This window comes from Chinchilla lanigera, unplaced genomic scaffold (genome assembly GCF_000276665.1).
Source record: "Chinchilla lanigera isolate Chin_1 unplaced genomic scaffold, ChiLan1.0 scaffold00057, whole genome shotgun sequence".
In the NCBI taxonomy this organism is placed as follows: Eukaryota; Metazoa; Chordata; class Mammalia; order Rodentia; family Chinchillidae; genus Chinchilla; species Chinchilla lanigera.
The window spans coordinates 13,832,170-13,851,460 of NW_004955458.1; the positions used below are offsets into that span (position 1 = coordinate 13,832,170).

Below are 19,291 nucleotides of genomic sequence, written 5' to 3' on the forward strand. Positions count from 1 at the left end.
TTGTTCATTAGTTCTTATTCTGCTTTCACTTGAAAGTCAGACTTGGAGAAAATGGACAGACTTGCGCAACTCCCAGGAGAAAATATCTTAAAGAACTCAACAATTTCAGTTCATACTTGATTCTATAGTATCTTCAGGTGAAAGAGAGTGTGCAGAGAAGTACATACAGTGAGGAATTGTCATCCTGGCACCGAGCAAAGACATTATGCTTTCCAGTAGGAAACACTAACACAGATATTTATAAAGGCAGAATAGGACTAAAGACTAACAAGTATATTCAAGGATTTTTTTTTTTTTTTTTTTAATGGAAAGAGTGGCATTCGTATTGAATTTGGAAAAATGGGTAGCTCTTTAATAGGTGGGTGTCTTCAGGTGCAGAACCCATTGGTCTAAGTACTGTTGAGGTGGGAAATAATGTATTCGAGTTTTCCAAATATAAAGTGACTAGGAAAGTAGTAGGAAATCATTCTGATAGGTTGGGGTCATTTTGAGGTACATGGGAATTTATACTCAATTTGATAAACAGTAATCTCCTATGACTGTCCTGTGTGTTATTTGATCCCTGTTACTTTTTTGGCACATTACAGATGTTTGAGTACTGCTGATTCATTGAACTGTACTTGCGAGGTGATCTAGAAGTGTAATTTGGGGCCCATGTGGTCAGTGAAACTTGGCATATGAATATATAGAGAAAAGACAACAAGATGGAGAAGTCAGGAGATCCTGAGGTTCTGAATGTTGGGAGTCCTCTAAAAAGCTATAATGAATAGAGAAATTGTGGAAGGAAAAAAGTGACAAGATCTTCATGTTTTTGTTTTGTTTGGTGCTTTCTCTAGCCAGCTGGTTAGATACTCTGCAATAGACAATATAGGTATAGATTTTAGGAGTTATGTGGAGGGAGTAAATGAGAGCTGCCTTTATTTAGCTTAGGTTTTCAGTTGCTTTGGGAGAGATAGTGAATATTCAGTTTTTTAGTCATTGTGAATGTAGATATATCTCTACCAAATTTACATTCTGCATATTTATGTTGAGTTCAGAGGCCAGATGTTTTAGTAATGCTCAGGTGCTTTAGTAATGCTTGAATTCATTTGTTGTTTCCCTTTTTTTTTAAGGCAAGGAGGACTTCTTGTTAATTTTCATCCTTCAATTCTCACCTGTCTACTCCCCCAGTTGACCAGCCCTAGACTTGCAGTGAGGAAAAGAACCATTATAGCTCTTGGCCATCTGGTTATGAGCTGTGGAAATATAGTTTTTGTAGATCTTATTGAACATCTGTTGTCAGAATTGTCCAAAAATGATTCCATGTCAACAACAAGAACTTACATACAATGTATTGCTGCTATTAGCAGGCAAGCTGGGCATAGGATAGGTAAGAAATTCTAAAATATTTTAAAACTATGTCTGACTAAAAATATAGTGCATAATTTTAAGAAAAAATATACTTTCCTTAGGTGAGTACCTTGAGAAGATAATCCCTTTGGTGGTAAAATTTTGTAATGTAGATGATGATGAATTAAGAGAGTACTGCATTCAAGCCTTTGAATCATTTGTGAGAAGGTAAGTTTTTAAGAAAATCTGTTTCTTGAGAAGAAAACTTTTACGTAATTAAAGTCTAGATTTTGTGTGTAAGGAGAAATAGCTTATAGGATTTCAGATGTGGTTAATTTTTTCTTATTAATTGATGGAGACAGGGACTTGCTCTGTGGTTCAGGCTGACCTTGAACTCTTATGTAGCCTGGTCTGGCCTCAAACTCAAAACCATCTGCCATCCTCCTACCTCAGCCTCTCCTGAGTGCTGGGATTGCAGACCTGCAGCACTACACCCAGCTTTATTTTTTCGTTAGGCAATAAATTACTGATAGCCAATACAAAATTGAAGCAAATGTCATCTCCCTATGAATGTGTGGTCATCACATTTATTTTGAAAATGTTTTCCTTTTGTTGGTAAGACTACCTGAAGCAGGCATTTTACTATTTCAGATTTGTATTGACTGTGTAGAAAGGAAGAGAGCTGTCAGTATAATGTCTGTCCTTAGAGAGCAGAGGGGTAAATTAATGATCTCATCAGAAACACACAGTAAATTTTACTTTTTTAATCATTATTTTATGGTTGTAGATTTTGGTTTTTGGGGTTTTTTGTTTTTTTCTTTTTTCCGGTACTGGGAATTGAACTCAAGACTGTGCGCTTTCCAGGCAGGCGCTTTGCCACTGAGCTATATCCCCAGCTTAATCGTTATTTTAGCTCCATCACATTTGTTTTGCTAGGACAGTAATCCTCAATTTGGAAACTCTGACTGTAATATTCTTTTTTTAAAAGCTTAATAAAAATTGCATGTTCATATACTAGAAGGCAGCATTCCTTGCTACTCCTGGTTTTCGGAAGTGTTTTTACTATGAAATTTTTAAATTGTGGGATTCATTTCGACCCCTTTACTTAATGAAAACAAATTACTTTGTTGGTTGGCCCTGTGGGCATTTATGTTTCTACCCTCACCATACATGTGGAAGACCGAGCTAGATGACTGTGGACTGACGTTCTCACACATCGTCCTCGTTGTTGGAGAGCACATTCATCTGGGCTTGGTCTTCGTGTTGAGAAGACAGAGCACATACCATTTTCTCTGTGTTCTGCCTCACAGTAACCATAACAAAGTTAAAATGCAGAGGTAGGAAGTTTATCTTAAAATTGATCGAGTCGGGGCTGGGGATTTAGCTCAGCGGCAGAGCGCCTGCCTGGCAAGCGCAAGGTCGTGAGTTCGGTTCCTGGTACCGGAGAAAAACCAAAAAAAAAAAAAATTGATCGAGTATAATTTGAAAGATAAATATTTTTCAGATGAGCCGGGGACTGTGTACCTTTGTTACTGCTAGTACCAAAGTGTGGCAGAGACTGGAGCAAAGAGATTAAAGCAGTTTTTGTTTTTTGTATTTAGATGTCCTAAGGAAGTATATCCTCATGTTTCTACCATTATAAACATTTGTCTTAAGTATCTTACCTATGATCCAAATTATAATTATGATGATGAAGATGAAGATGAAAATGCTATGGATGCTGATGGTGGTGATGATGACGACCAAGGTATTTCAGATTAAATTAAAAGAATCTTACTTGTTAAATTTTGTGAAAGCCCTGATGTTAGAGATGGAGATGATTTTTACTACAAACATGATTTTGTTATTTTGTATTCAGATTTCCTAGAGTATTTTTTTCTAAGAATCTGAATTAGTATTTTTTTAAAAGTTAAATCTAAAAATACACATATTCAGAGAAGTTTGGTTGGCTTCAAATTTTTTAGTTATTCATAGTTATATTCATAAAACTACTAAATTTTGAGGTCCTGTTTAATTATTATTGTGAAGAATTATTATTCTTCATAAATAAAACATTTCTGAGGCTTCCTTGTATTGATTTCACACTGTAACTTGTAGATTTATTCTAGAAAAACATAGCAAGGACATAGACGTTGCTCCTGTTTAGTTGATTCTATTTGTATTGGGATTCATAATAATAAATTTAAATGGATAAATTCATACTTTCTAGTTGATTCTTTCAGTTTATGTTAGCTTGTATTTTAAAAACAACTATGGAAACCTCCCATCCCGCAGCCTAGTGCTCCGTGCTTTCTCTCCACTACAGCAGAACTCTTCGTATGAATACTGTTAATCCCTTTCTTCCCCTTCTGTTTTGAACCTAGTTCTTCAGTGTTGGCTAAGATTGCAAATACTTGCTAACATTGGACTTTATTACTAAGGCTCAGCAGCTTTTTTCTTTGTTTAGGTTCTAGGACACCACGCTTGCCTGGTTTTCGTGCTGTCTTTGTTGTGATTACTCTTTTTCAGTCTCCCATGCTAATTCTTCATCTCTCACTCCAAAACTTAAGAATATTCCAGGTCTGAATTCTTGGACTTCTTGACTTCTTTGTTGTAATTTTCTTGTTGATCTCATCTAGTCTCCTGGTTTTAATGTCATCGCCCTGACAGCCCAGATTGTATCTTTGCTCCAGATCTTTCCTTGAGTGCAGGTTCATGTTCATACATATCTAAAATCTTGCTATCCCTCTCCAAATCTGTTCCTTTGATTTTGTTTCCATATCAGAATGGCACCTCCGTTCTTGTTAGTTTTTTAGGCCAAAAACTTCGAAGTCATATTTAATTCCTTTTTGTCATATCCTTTCAAGTTTTCCTCTTACTCAACATACCGGTGTTTTTCTTTTTCAGTATTTTTATTTCTTTATGATGTTTAATAACTTTATGGCATGTTCTTATCCTCTACCTACTGTAATACAGTCTTCTTCACAAAGACTAGAAATCTCTTACTTTAGTGTTCAGGCTAGTGCTTGATACACAGTAGACATTTAGCATCTTCATAAAGGGAAAGCTTCTGTTAACAGTATGCATAGCCTTTGAAGGAAGCAATGGTAATATGTGTTCTTTGTGTTCAGTTTTGGCATTTAGCACACTAAATAATCAAGTCCTTCAGCTGCTTTATAAGTTGAGTGTTGAAAGTATTAAATGCCTTTTCTACCGTGATGTTATTGTGACTTATAAAATAAGTATAATTTCAGTGATTATGACATGTGTTAGTTTCTTACAAACTTGTGTTCAGTAAAGTTTATAATTGCTAGGATGCAATTCCTATTGTGTATTAACAAAGGGAAAACATTTAAATTTATTTTCTTTTAAATGAATAGTCTTTTGGCAGTATCTTTTAACTGAAATGGTTAAAAGTAATGAATCTAGTGCTTGTATTTAGCAGTATTTGAATTTTCATATAGTCTGATAAAATGAATAAATGAAACGGGAGACTGGAGATTTTTATTGTATTTCCTAGAATCTTCTAAGGTCTGGCTTGACTACACTTGACTAACACTAAGCTAACTGGTGATGCATGAGCCAGTAGAGAGCTGATCACTTCTCCACACACCTAGGCTGAGGAATCATTTCAAGGCTGTATTTTCTAAGAATAATAAAATCATTGTTACCCAATTTTAGACTGTCATGAGAACTGCTGTTATTTGTGCTACCTTCCTAAATTTGTTATCCAAGTGGGTCATCCTAATGGTGCTAGGAGGAAAGTTTTTTTTATGTTTCACACACACCAGTTACCTATTAAGTATGCATAAATGAGATACCTGTCTTCATGCTTGTACTTATACTTAGCTTTAACATTGGGAGTTCTAGACAGTGGTACTTTGTTGTTCAGTAGAAAAAATTTCTTGTACTGAAGAACACAAAAGTTTCTAAAGATAAAATTGTGAAAGGTTGAGAATGTGCATGTTTATCCTAAATACCACATCCACAGGTTTAATGAAGAGCCTCTGACAAAGTTGATGCCAGGATTCTTCCACCTCCCCAACCTCCAGAAAATTAGAAAGGGATTAGTAATGATTCTTTTTAGAGCCAGAGATCCTTTTCGTGGTTTCACTTACAAATTTCCCCTTTGTCTGAATTTGCTGTAGTATTGAGTCCTTTAAATTTTTTCAAAGGCCAGGAAATTTATGATTTTAAGTAACAAACTCTGCATCTGTTTCAAGTTGTAGTTTTTAAGCCTATTGCTGTCTTTGTGGAGGACGAGTTAGATTAACTGCCCTAAGAATAATTCTGTATTAAGTGGCGTTCTCATTGATGGCCTGCTCCCATTAAAACTTCCTTCAGGCAGTGATGATGAATACAGTGATGACGATGACATGAGTTGGAAAGTGAGGCGCGCAGCTGCTAAGTGCCTGGATGCCGTCGTTAGCACAAGACACGAGATGCTTCCAGAGTTCTACAAGACTGTCTCTCCTGCGCTGATATCCAGATTTAAAGAGCGGGAGGAGAATGTAAAGGCGGACGTTTTTCATGCATACCTCTCTCTTTTGAAGCAAACTCGTCCTGTGCAAAGTTGGCTGTGTGACCCTGATGCAATGGAGCAAGGAGAAACACCTTTGACAATGCTTCAGAGTCAGGTTGGTTGAAAGTGTGTTTGAGAACATAGTGATAGTGAGATGTTTCTAAAAACTGTTTTTGTGTGAGTTCTAGAATATCTTCAGAGAAGCAGAAAGTTCTAGGATATCGTAGTATAGAACAATGTGTTCATAATGGATGTTCATATTTATTTATGAACCATTCCGCCTGAAGTGCTGTAGTCTTGGTTTTTCTTGATTGAACAATTCTAAAATAATTTTAAGGTTGGTAAAATAACTTACTTAGATGTAAATGAAAAATTCTTATAGCTGTGGGGCTATCTAGCCAGTTTCACTCCTGACTCAGTTGTATAATCTTGGATACTCTATATTTTATTAAACCTGCTTTTTCTTGTATATAATAGTTTCGAGACATGTACTCAGGGGAATGAGAAGTGAAATGATCTGAGTATAGTTTCAGCGTACAGTACCTGTTACATAGTAAACGTGTAACATATTTCAACTGTTAATATCAGAGCAGTGTAGCTCCCTTTTATTGAGTATTTAGTACATTTTAGGCATTTTCCTGTCACCTGTACTCCCTGTAGAAGCTCTATGGATTCTATATGGTCCATGTTTTAATAGATTATAAAACATACTGAAAGAGACCAAACCAGGGTTGTTTTCAGATAGTGCAAATGAATAAATTTTGTGAATGTAAAGGTGAACATTGAAGATTAATTGTAGACGGGAATGGGAATAAAAAATGCGGAGTATTTAAGTAGTGAAGTGTCCAGAAGCTGGCTGTTTAGTAGACTCAGGAATTCTGATAATGTTCTGGGGAATTAGGTGACTTCTTTTATTTCTAGTTTCACAGTTGTGACTTGCGTCTGTGTCTGTGTAGTGTTCTTGTTGGTGGTTTTTGCTTTCAGTTTCTTTGTTGCGGGATTGTCAATCTGACAATCCATATGATTTGTCAGTACAGACCATATTTAAATTTTACTGACTAAAAAAGCAAAATTTGGAACAGATGTCTGACTTTTCCGACTGTTTATAGCTGCTTTTGAAGTAGCTTTCATTGTAACAACAAAGTGGAAAGAAGAGACTGATTAGACAAACTTAGTTTTTATGTATCAGTCCTAGATATAGCAGTAGAGCTAAATTAGAAATGCAACCTCTGTGTAGTCCCTAAAAAAGATAAATTCCTTACTCCTTATTTCCCATAATTCATTCTAAGTGGACTGAAGAGGTAGCAGTGGATGAACTAGGTAATGAGTATGTGATAATTACAGGTTCCCAACATCGTTAAAGCTCTGCACAAACAGATGAAAGAAAAAAGTGTGAAGACCCGACAGTGTTGTTTTAACATGTTAACTGAACTGGTAAATGTATTACCGGGCGCCCTAACACAACACATTCCTGTGCTTGTACCAGGTATGAAAGAAAGTTTTTTGGGGACTTATAATGGCCTTCTTACGTTCTGACTTAGATAAGCTCAAACAATTGTTTCCTTTAAAAGGGAAATTGGTGGCAGCCTGCTCCTAGAATTTTGTATCTAACCATCTTGAAAATATGAAGTTAGAAATTTCCAAGTAAAAAGTTCAAAACTTCACCCTAAATTAATATTTATTACAGATTGTGGTTTTTTTCTACACATTTCTACTTCATAGAGATATGGTGAAAGTGGTAACTTTAATAGGTTCCCCAAGTTTTAGGGATTGATTTAATTTTATCTTTTCTGGAAACTGCACAGAAACAATGAGATTTGTTTCCTTGACTTTTTAGGAATTATTTTCTCACTAAACGATAAATCCAGCTCGTCGAACCTGAAGATTGATGCTTTGTCATGCTTACATGTGATCCTCTGTAACCACTCTCCTCAAGTCTTCCATCCTCATGTTCAGGCTTTGGTCCCTCCGGTGGTGGCTTGTGTCGGAGACCCATTTTACAAGATTACATCTGAAGCACTTCTTGTTACTCAGCAGCTTGTCAAAGTAATCCGTCCTTTAGATCAGCCGTCTTCGTTTGATGCAACTCCTTACATCAAAGATCTCTTTACCTGTACCATTAAGAGGTTAAAAGCAGCTGACATTGATCAGGAAGTGAAGGAAAGGGCTATTTCCTGTATGGGACAAATTATTTGCAACCTTGGAGACAATTTGGGTTCTGATTTGCCTAATACACTTCAGATTTTCTTGGAAAGATTAAAGAATGAAATTACCCGGTTAACGACAGTGAAAGCATTGACACTGATTGCTGGGTCACCTTTGAAGATAGATTTGAGGCCTGTCCTGGGAGAGGGAGTTCCTATCCTTGCTTCATTTCTCAGGAAAAACCAGAGAGCTTTGAAACTGGGAACCCTGTCTGCCCTAGATATTCTAATTAAAAACTATAGTGACAGCTTGACAGCTGCCATGATTGATGCCGTTCTAGATGAGCTCCCACCTCTTATCAGCGAAAGTGATATGCACGTTTCACAGATGGCTATCAGCTTTCTTACTACCCTGGCAAAAGTGTATCCCTCCTCCCTTTCAAAGATAAGTGGATCTATTCTCAATGAACTTATTGGACTTGTAAGATCACCCTTATTGCAGGGGGGAGCTCTTAGTGCCATGCTAGACTTTTTCCAAGCTCTGGTTGTTACTGGAACAAATAACTTAGGATACATGGATTTGCTGCGCATGCTGACTGGTCCAGTTTACTCTCAGAACACAGCTCTTACTCATAAGCAGTCTTACTATTCCATTGCCAAATGTGTAGCTGCTCTTACCCGAGCGTGTCCCAAGGAGGGGCCAGCTGTAGTAGGTCAGTTTATTCAGGATGTCAAGAACTCGAGGTCTACAGACTCCATCCGCCTCCTAGCTCTGCTTTCTCTTGGAGAAGTTGGGCATCACATTGACCTAAGTGGTCAGCTGGAACTGAAGTCCGTGATACTGGAAGCGTTCTCATCTCCTAGTGAGGAGGTGAAGTCAGCTGCGTCCTACGCACTAGGCAGCATCAGTGTGGGCAATCTTCCCGAATATCTGCCATTTGTCTTGCAAGAGATAACCAGTCAGCCCAAAAGGCAGTACCTTCTGCTTCACTCCCTGAAGGAAATTATTAGCTCTGCATCAGTGGTGGGCCTTAAACCATATGTTGAAAATATCTGGTCCCTGTTACTAAAGCACTGTGAGTGTGCAGAGGAAGGTACCAGAAACGTCGTTGCTGAATGTCTAGGAAAACTCACTCTAATTGACCCAGAAACTCTCCTTCCACGGCTTAAGGGGTATTTGATATCAGGTGAGTATCCAGGTTTTCTTACCTAAAATAATTGATAATTGGTTGCCTTAAAAGATGCCTAATGAGAAAGTTAAGCCATGTCTATATTTTCTTATATGTAAAAGATATATATATGATGAAAAGTAGCACCTTGTAATGCAGTCATACTCAGATGATGTTTTGTTTAGAAGGATAGATCATAATTTTAGATCTGATTCCTCAGCTGACTACATTTTAATGTTACTGTTTTATCTTAAAGTTGGAAAAGATGAAGCTCTTGAATTAATACCAAGAGCTTACTATTACTAGTTGTATTAAAATTGGTGAAAGTATTTAGTTCTGTTGAAAGAGCTCAAAAGAGATTGCAGATTTAGCAGTGTCTACCATACTCAAACAAGTATAAGGTGGTAATAGCTATTCTTTAAAATTTTGCTTTTTAATTAAATGTCTTAGAAAATTTTACAATCTATTTATGGAATTAACCAGTTACCTTGTGAGGGCTAGTTCCTCTATTGCTGCTTTCCCAGGTCCCCTCCTTCACAGAAGAAATGGTTTCTTTTGAAATCTCATGGGATTGTATTTGGTAAAGCGAGTATCCTTTGCTCCTTTAGTATCCTAAAGTGAGCCATAAGAAATACTTTTTTTTTGGCCAAAGAGAACTTTAAGGAATTGAAGGTGCTGATGTTATGTGAAGTGGTCTGAAAATGATGCCCGTGGGCTTTAGTGGACTATACCAACAGTCTTGCAATTTTTTTAAAATTAGGCTCATCATATGCCCGAAGCTCAGTTGTTACAGCTGTGAAGTTTACTATTTCTGATCATCCTCAACCTATCGATCCACTGTTAAAGAACTGTATAGGTAAGTGGAAACAAAGATAAACATACTGATGATTTTGGGGAAAGATAGAATATTAAGGAACTCTGAACTGAGAAGTTTTATTTTTCTTGCTAAGGAATTTAAATGCTTGTAGGTGAATTTAAAAGATTGACAAGAAATACAGGTAAGAAAATAGGATTGTTGACTGTCTGGTCTTATCACTCCAGGGAATTATATTTGGTTATGCTGTACTTGATTAGTTTGAAATTATTACCTGATAATTTTGCAAGTAACTGAAATTAGCAAATGAACCAGCATGTCTTTAGAATCAACTTACATACTGATATCACAGTTTGGCGATGACTAGTTTTAATGAGCAAAAGATACTCGATCTATCTGACCAATAAGTTTCGTCTTGATTGTAAATAAATGTTACTTGCATTCTTGGGGCCTCTGTTTTTGCTCATTGTTTGTAATCCCCCAGCTCCCAAAGAGACTGGTAGAGATGACCCCATAGAAGTTGCAAACAGCCTAAGAACAACAAAAAGGTTGGAGAGTTAATTCCCAGAAGCCTAAGAGGAGATGCCCAGGTGGAACTAGAGCCATCTCCATTTCTACAAAGACAGGAAATAATTTCTAAGAAGGCATATAATTTTGTAACTTCTTGCATTTATTGTTTTCATCATTGTTTTCCCTGGAGTGATAATTGCCTGAAAACCATCAGAACTTAAGTTTGGTGCTTTCCTGAGGATAAGAGAATGGAGGTACCAGCAGGAAGACTAGAGGGACACAGCATAGAAGTTTTACAGCTTCATGCCCTTTGCGGTGCCCCAGAGAACGGGGACGAGCACTTTAAATTTTGTAGTAAGGGATTGCCATTTCAGAAAAAGGAAAGGCGTGTAGAAGTGGATGCTGTTCCTCCATTCCTGCAGGCACGCCTACTGTTGCTTTAATGTGTTCGCTCGCGTTTTGGTGTTGTGCATGGTAGGACAGAGGGAGATGCCTGTGCCGCGTCCCTAGAGGCATCTTTCCAGGTTGGCAGCAGTCGGTGTGCATAAGTGGCACAGTTCTTCTACCAGGTGGTGGTTATCACTGCGTTACCAGCTAGTTCATTATTTGGGTATTTGAATGACAGAACTACCCGGGAAACTCTTTAAAAATGAAAATTCCTACACGAAGGAATGGGGGAGCACTGGTTTAGTCCACAACATCATTTTGTCCATGATAATTGCACTTCTTTAGGTAATTTCCCAAAAACGGATCTACTCTATTCTGGTTACTCTTCTAATCCACCAGTTTAGCAATTATACAGATGGATGGATTAGATTATTTCTGAAGTCACACTACCTTGCAGACTTCTGTCTTCCTTTTTTGTTTAGTGCTGTGCCAGCCTGGGTGTCATCATTGAGTTTACCAGTGTACAACGTCTAAAATCTTTTTTCCTTGTCTTGCAAAATTACTGCATTTCAAACCAACACTCTTTTGTGACCCCTCTGCATTTAGTTTGTATCCCAAGAGACTGCGGATGATAGAATTGGGATCATGTAATGATCAGCAGTTGCTACCTGTGCGTGTCTAGAGTGTCTTAGGTGCTCTGCGACAGATTGTAAATTACTCTGCTCAATACCCCGAGATGTATAATCCTCATTTTATCAGTTAGGAAACAGCGGCTTTTATCTAAAATACTTCCCTGAAGTCAGACATTTCATAAGTGAAATGACTTAGATCACCTTCTGTAATTTCTTCTCTTCATTTGTAAAAAGAAACAGACTTAAATCTGTTTTTAAGGTAGTTAAATGCTGTCTTTGGTATTTGTCCTGTTAGGGTTCAAGTTTCATTCTCTTACACCTTCACACTCTGATAAATTCATGTATTTCTCAGTGACGATTGAAAGAAGAGGTTTTTTGGGGAGCATATTTCTCGGTCATATGATGAATTGTATACCTGTTAACAAACAATATTTCATCTTTATTAGGCAGTGGATTTGTTCTCACTGTGTTCTTCTTATTTTAAGCTTTTCTTAAAATTTTTTTATTTTCAGTGAACTGTAAGGAAAATCTTAAAGGTTGTGAGTCTTTGTCTCTCAGCAGTATCACTTTTCTCTGTGATTGTCCTCTCTATAAAGTATCCGTAAAGTAATGTACCCTCTGTATTGTAGAATCCGAGAGTAGATTATCAATTGAAAGTGTACTCAACTTCTAAAATGGTAGTTTCCCTCTGCCAAAATAAACTTTATGATTCACTTGGATTTCATCAGGTTCTTCATGACCTTCATGGAAGAAATAATAGTGACAGCAACAATAATAAACTAAATCGATTTAGTGTATATTTTATCTTCAGTTTACTGTTATTACGAATTTTTCAGGTGATTTCCTAAAAACTTTGGAAGATCCAGATTTGAATGTAAGAAGAGTAGCCTTGGTCACATTTAATTCAGCAGCACATAACAAGCCATCACTAATAAGGGATCTTTTGGATACTGTTCTTCCACATCTTTATAATGAAACAAAAGTTAGAAAGGAGCTTATAAGAGAGGTAAGTTAGATTACATGGTTTATCTGAGCTTTTTCTCTTACTTTTAAATGTCACATGTGCGCATTCTCTTGTTTTAATAGGTAGAAATGGGTCCATTTAAACACACAGTCGATGATGGTCTGGATATTAGAAAGGCCGCCTTTGAGTGTATGTATACCCTTTTGGACAGTTGTCTTGATAGGCTGGATATCTTTGAATTTCTAAATCATGTTGAAGATGGTTTGAAGGACCATTATGATATTAAGGTAAGGTGTATGACTGTTTATAGAATATTGTAGAACAAAGCTTCGCTTGTTACATCTTTTACCCTTGTAATTTACTCGCCTAAGAGAAAGATTGACTTGTCTGTAAGGTTTCTGAAAGCAACTTATAAACTATAACATGCAGAAATAGTGAGGCATTGTGGCGTCCGGTGATAAACAAGAGAAGTCAAAAGCCCTTTTTATGGAAGGAACAAATTTTAAGAAATGCCGTTGCCAGCTTGCCTTAGTGATGCTCCCTGCCTTGATCTTTCCTTCAAAAGAGGAGTCCAGAGCAGTGTTTGCTGTTCCAGGTATAAAGTCTGGGTTTTTTTGGTGTTGGTCTGTAATTGAAACCGTGGGGGATTTTTTAAGTTTCCCTGTATTGTCTTGATTTTCTTGGGCTGTCTTTGGGGCTCATTTGAATATTTCACCTGAATGATTTTTGTTTTTGAATATAATACACTTATTTGTCAAGAATTTTGTTAGAGAATAGCATAAATATTTTCAGATACACAAAGCAGTCTTAGAAGCAACTAGAGAGGAGTCATTGCTTCTTAGGATTAGAGCATGAACTCTGTTGATAACTTCTCATATCTCTATTTTAAATATGGAAAAATAGGGAAGGTAATTTGAAAAATTTTAAAAATAAATTTATTCTGTCCTTTTAATCAGCTCTACGTTAAGGCCTTTGGCCAGGCAGAGCAAAACTAACTGAACAGAAATTGAGCCATACTAGCAAAACTCTTCCATGTTTCCGTAATAGTAGTGACCTGAACCCCACAAAATTCAGTGAAGAGTGTTTCCAAAAAAGTAATCAGCTGTGTTTTTTTAATTCTATAAATTTATAATCTGAGAGCAAAAGAATGATGGATTATCAGGTTTTGTGTGGATTAATCTGAATAACTGCCCCTCTCCCTCCTAAAAATCTGCTAAAAACTTACTTAAAAGCTTTTTTCCAGTTGAGTTATTTTCTAGTTCAGTGACTTTCAAATCTGGTTGCACATGAGCTTTTTTAAAAATACTGACTCTAAGGCCCTATCCTGGCAAGTTCAGTAGGTAGAAGTCTCTGAGGGTGGGCCAGAGGAAGGGATGTGTTTCAAAAGCTCCACAGGTGGCTGTAGTATGCAGCCAGGATTGAAAACCAGAGATTTAGTTTCGTATTCTAGGACCACGTGATAGTTGAGGTCACTCTAACATGTAACTCAGATAAGGTTTAAAACCAGTTTATGTGAGTCTGAATGGCAGATTACATTAAAATAAAGCTTTCTTCTGCATGGTAGTCATTTTCCTTTTGAAAGATTTGTCAGAATGTGGGATTTTCTTCAGAAAAATATTGCTTAATTTTGTCGATTTTTTTGTTTGTTTTTTGTTTTTCTTTCTTTTTAAATAGATGCTGACATTTTTAATGTTGGTGAGACTCTCTACGCTTTGTCCAAGTGCAGTGCTGCAAAGGTTGGATCGGCTGGTTGAGCCCTTGCGTGCCACATGTACAACTAAGGTAATCATCGATAGGCTTCAGCTTGGGTTCACACTGGGGTAGGATTTCTGGAGTACAGAGATAGCACCCAGTATCTCTGTGTACCCTATTTAGGCTTAAAGTGTTAAAATTTTGTGACTATGAATCCTTTTGTTTTATAAAGTTTATCATTTAAAAGTCAGAAATTCTGCAAGATAAGAACAGTTTTCCTATCGGGCATGGTTGCGCACGCCTGTAATCCCAGCACTCGGGAGGCTGAGCCAGGAGGATCGTTGTGAGTTCGAGACCAGCCTGAGCTACAAAGTGAGCTCAAGGCCAGCCTAAACTGCATAGCAAGACCAAAAAAAAAAAAGGTTTTCCTTTTCATGTATAATTTTTTGAATTAAAATTCCTAGCTTATTTTGTTTCTGGTTTCCAAACTTAATTATACTGGCACCTCATGTAGCAGGTGCTTTAAAACATTAACCTGCTGACTGTGAGTGTTCTATGAAGCTTAGCGCTGTCAGGTGCCACTCTTGTAAACATTTGTTCATTGCTATAACAATATGTTATGTATTTTGAGGTACTGATATGGGATATGATAAAAAGCATGTATTAATTCTAGGTAGGGAAACAGGAGGAATTTCTTTTATGGCCAATAAGGTGAAACAAGGTTTTTTTTTAAATCAGTGTAGTTACATGAATAAAGGCGTGGTGCTGTTGCTGGGTGTTGTTTGAAGAGTGATGAATAGGGTAGCTAGAAGTACAGTTGCGTGGTAAGGGCCAAAGTGGGACTTGTCAATCAGTAAGCCTGAGCTTTGTTCTCTGGTTCTGCCGTGTAGGTCAGATTTTTTATTTTTATAAGGGGCTTTGTGTAATACATGCCCTTGAAAAGATTTACTACTGATTCAAAACGAAGCTTAAAACCAGCTGTGTTTACAATGTGTTGTACCATTTGCACATCAAACCTGGCATTGCTCAGTTTACCAGGAGTTGCTGTGTGCTTAAATTTTGTTCATAGAAGAGCGTATTATAGCATACATACGTGTAATAATATATTGCATATTCTAGCCTGTAATCTAAATTTACTCCATGTTACATACAGGTAAAGGCAAACTCAGTAAAGCAGGAGTTTGAAAAGCAAGATGAATTAAAGCGGTCTGCCATGAGAGCAGTAGCAGCACTGCTGACCATCCCAGAAGCAGAGAAGAGCCCGCTGATGAGTGAATTCCAGTCGCAGATCAGCTCTAACCCTGAGCTGGCAGCCATCTTCGAGAGCATCCAGAAAGATTCGTCATCCACTAATTTGGAGTCAATGGACACTAGTTAGATGTTTGTTAATAGGGGGACCGTTGCCCTTGAGCACACACTGCACTGAATCGACCAGTTAACCATAAGACGCGGAAGGAGAAGTGTCTGAAAGCTCCCAAATGCTCCACTTTCTTTTTCTTCATGGCAGCAGTTTGTTCCGCTTTCTTCCATTATAGTTTTTGTAGCATTTATTTCAAAAAGATGTATTTCCATAATCCTGAGGTTGTAAAACCACTAATGTGTTAGTGGTTAGGACAACATTTAAAGTGGAAACTAAAAGTTAGGGTTTGTGGAATGTGGAGAGAGGGTCCAGTATCTATTTACCCTGTAATGTTTAGGATTAAAATGTTAAACTTTTGTGACCATGAATTTCTTCTTTTTATACATTTTCTCAAAAATCAAAAATTCTTTAAGACGAAAACCATGTTTCTTGTATAACTTTCTCTTTTAGCATCATAATAGATTTTTCGCTGGCAGACAAGAATATCCGTTTTAATTTGTTATATTTCAGAGGGTTTGGCAGTTAAAAAAGATAAAACAACATTTTTTTAACTCTGAGGGTTAATAATATCCCTGTTGCATACACTAATTTTGCATGAGCGAGTTTACAAATATGTATTGTCTGTAAAGCAGCATGTGCAGTTATTCATAGTACAGAAATTTAAATAAGTATTATTAGTGCAATTTTCAGATACTTATTTTTGCACAAAAACTCGTATCTGGAAAGAGGGGAGAGAGGGGAGTAAACTTCTGAAACTTTGGTTTCCTTAATGCCAGTGTGAGCTTGCAGACGTGTTTAGTAAATCAAGTCACCGTAACAGCCATTTTTTTCCTATTACAAATTTTGTTACACATTTAAAGTTTGAATGTTTGAAGTACTCAGTACCCAGTTTTTCTCAGTCACTGTGTGTGTGTTTCCACCGAGAAATTCTTACAGCCAGATTTTTCTTTCCTTCTCTGTGGATGTCTACATTCCTTATGGAAAGATGCATATACTATGTCTGTCTGCTTTTAAATTTTGTTTCTAGGAAAATTCTGCAGCCAGCTGTCAGGTTTGTTAATACTTCCTTTTAGTTGAGTTTTTCTTATCTCTTGTAGAACAAATTTACATGCTATATTTGGTAAGTGTTTACTGCTTTTCCTGATTAAGGGATCTGTGCTGAGGGACAAAGCTTTTGCAGTACCTTCTGTTATAGTTGAAATTTATTTAAGATAACTTCGAGTGAGCTCATTTCACACTGTAGCCTCGTCCTTCAAATTCGTGGTGCTCCTGTAATAGTAAGAACTAACTTCTGAAATAAAAGGCATCTCCTAATGCTGTGCAGGCATAGTTTACATGTGTGAACGGAGGCAGTTGTTAAATTGAGTGACCAATTTCAAGCAGTCAGATATTTGAAAGCTGTACCTTTTAGTTTTGAAACTGTGAATTAGAAATATTTTCCGGCTATATTATTTACCTGCTTTAACATCTGAATATGCGGTGGTTTTAATAACATACTGTGGTTTTAGTTTAAGGACTTGATTTTGAATGTTCAGATGATAACACAGAAATGGCTACTAGTGAGGCTTTTATTTAGTACTTTGACATGGAATATAGTTATATGAAGTTAGTGCCATTTAGAAATAGGGCACTTGATAATCCTATACCATAATTTGCATAAAACTAATAGAAATTTATTTTGAGATGTTAGTATATATGTACCATACATTGCTGTGGTATAGATGTTGTGGCTATGTTGAAGTTTTTGATTATGGTTTCACAATAAATTATAATACTGTAGGCTCTAGGACTGAACAGGAGACTGACATACCTATGTTGTGTGAGTGTCTTAGTTAAGTGCCTAAAATTAAGTTGAAATTATTTTTCCCATGTTTTTAACATCCAGCATACATGTCATTTTTATTTTTACTTTTTGAGTATTGCAAGACAGCTCTTTTTGACATAGATAAAATGCTTATACTGGAGAAACAGAGATAGCTGTTACAGTCTCGGTGTTAACCTGCGTGTGTATTCTCATACGTAACAAAATTAGTAACAAAGGGAGTGTTCATAATTTTAAATGCAGTCATTCTTATTAACCCCGTACTTGTAATGGTGATATGGTCTGGATACTGGCGTGTAATTAGCAAAGTCTAGTGAGGTGTGGAGTCTAGATGTATTCTACACTCATACTGCTTACTGGAAATGTTAGGAAGTTCTGCTTAAGAATCTCCATTCCTTATTGTAAGTCTGAAAGTTGGGTTGTGAGAGTAAACTGTTTGCCAATTTTTGTGAGGACATTTAAATTCGTTTTAGAGTCTCTTTTTTTCTTCCTTTTTTTTTTTTTTTTTGTTTTTTTTAAAGAAAGCTCAATATGGGACTGAATTTTGAGTTTAGGTCATCTTCCACAATTAGGGCGGAAAAGAATTTTGGTATAGTAGGGCCTTGCCTAAAAAGTTACAGAATAAGGAGCACTGAACGGTAATTTTTTAAATGATGATCGTGTGTTTTATTAACGATCTCTGAAAGCTACCTAACCATCAGCAACCCAAGTTCTTGAAAGTTGAAGTATGATGACTTCATCAAATATTTGAGTAGTTACGTAAGTTTTATGTAATCATGATTAAACAACCAAGCTAATCTTTTTATACTTTTCTTAGGTTAGTAAAAAAAATAACGTAGGGGCATACTTAATTGACCAGTTCTGTCTGATGTTCTCATGTCTTTATATTCAGCTCAGCCTCAGACATGCAAATATGATCATATAATCATGATTGAAATGCAGAATGTATTATACAAAATCTTGAGTCACTGAAGAATTCAGTTAACTTGTTAAGCCTTTTAAAGCTCTAGTCACATGACAAAGTATAAAGTAATGCTTTGTAACGGAAATACTCTGCCCACATTTGTATTAGAAATCTCAATTGTTAAATATTACTTGCTAGCTGAGGATTTATCTCAGCAGCACAGCACCTGCCTAGAAAGCACAAGGTCCTCAGTTCAATTCTTGGTACAAAAAAAAAAAAAAAAATTACTTGCTAATCTGTAGATATTTAAATATTACAAAATTGTGAAATTTTAGCCAGTAAGATTTGGATTCTAGTTCTATTTTAATTTGAATCCTAATTTTCAAACCGTTGCCATCCCAGATGCGTGCCATTTTTTGAAATCTTACTGAATGGTCTGTGGAATGGAAAGACAACATAGTAAGGAGTCACATAGTTTGGAAGATGCGTATTCTGGTTTTAGCTGATTTTCCCAGTTAAAAGTATAAAATTCTTCTTTTGTACTTTGGTTTGTAAAAAATGGAACACAGTGGAAGTATTTGGTCCCAAGTTACAAAAAACTCATCAGATAAAGCTTTTTCTTCATATTTTTCCTTTGCATGTTTTGAGCAAGATCTTTCAACAACATGTTTTGCTGTTTGTAATATAAAAGCTAGCTCTCAATCCGGAGTGGGATTTGTGTTTTCATAGGGAATTTAAAAAGCCAACTTAATTAAAATTACCAGGGAGCTAATGCATATAATTATACTTTGTTGAATCCTGTAATACCGTGTGTCAGGTTTCAGAACGATTTTTAATAGAAGAAACCTGTTCTTGGAATCTTAATATCCTACCCTTCATACCTTTAAATTCTAGTCTTCTGTGATGAGTTATTTTGCTGAGTTCATTAGAAAATTACTTGAAATTCTTTGCAGATTAAAGATAATGAAATTAATGTATTTACCATCGTTAGTAACAGTTGATGTACATTGAGTGATTCTATTCTGGAATGCGCTCAAAAAATGTATAACTGTACTTTGAAACT

The 19,291-nt window shown here is 36.4% G+C and overlaps 1 protein-coding gene across 1 annotated transcript in view; it reads left to right on the plus strand.

The window, feature by feature from the left end:
- Cand1 (cullin-associated and neddylation-dissociated 1) overlaps nucleotides 1–17,838 on the plus strand; it is a gene marked incomplete at its 5' end in the record, with an annotated part of 34,189 nt that extends 16,351 nt beyond the window's left edge. The window contains 11 exon segments of the mRNA XM_005397463.2: nucleotides 1,113–1,369; nucleotides 1,452–1,557; nucleotides 2,931–3,076; nucleotides 5,653–5,945; nucleotides 7,175–7,316; nucleotides 7,668–9,161; nucleotides 9,904–9,999; nucleotides 12,323–12,492; nucleotides 12,573–12,737; nucleotides 14,125–14,232; nucleotides 15,296–17,838. Coding sequence (XP_005397520.1) covers nucleotides 1,113–1,369; nucleotides 1,452–1,557; nucleotides 2,931–3,076; nucleotides 5,653–5,945; nucleotides 7,175–7,316; nucleotides 7,668–9,161; nucleotides 9,904–9,999; nucleotides 12,323–12,492; nucleotides 12,573–12,737; nucleotides 14,125–14,232; nucleotides 15,296–15,520 — 3,202 coding nt within the window. The 3' untranslated portion in view covers nucleotides 15,521–17,838.
- Between the last annotated feature and the right edge of the window lie 1,453 nt (nucleotides 17,839–19,291).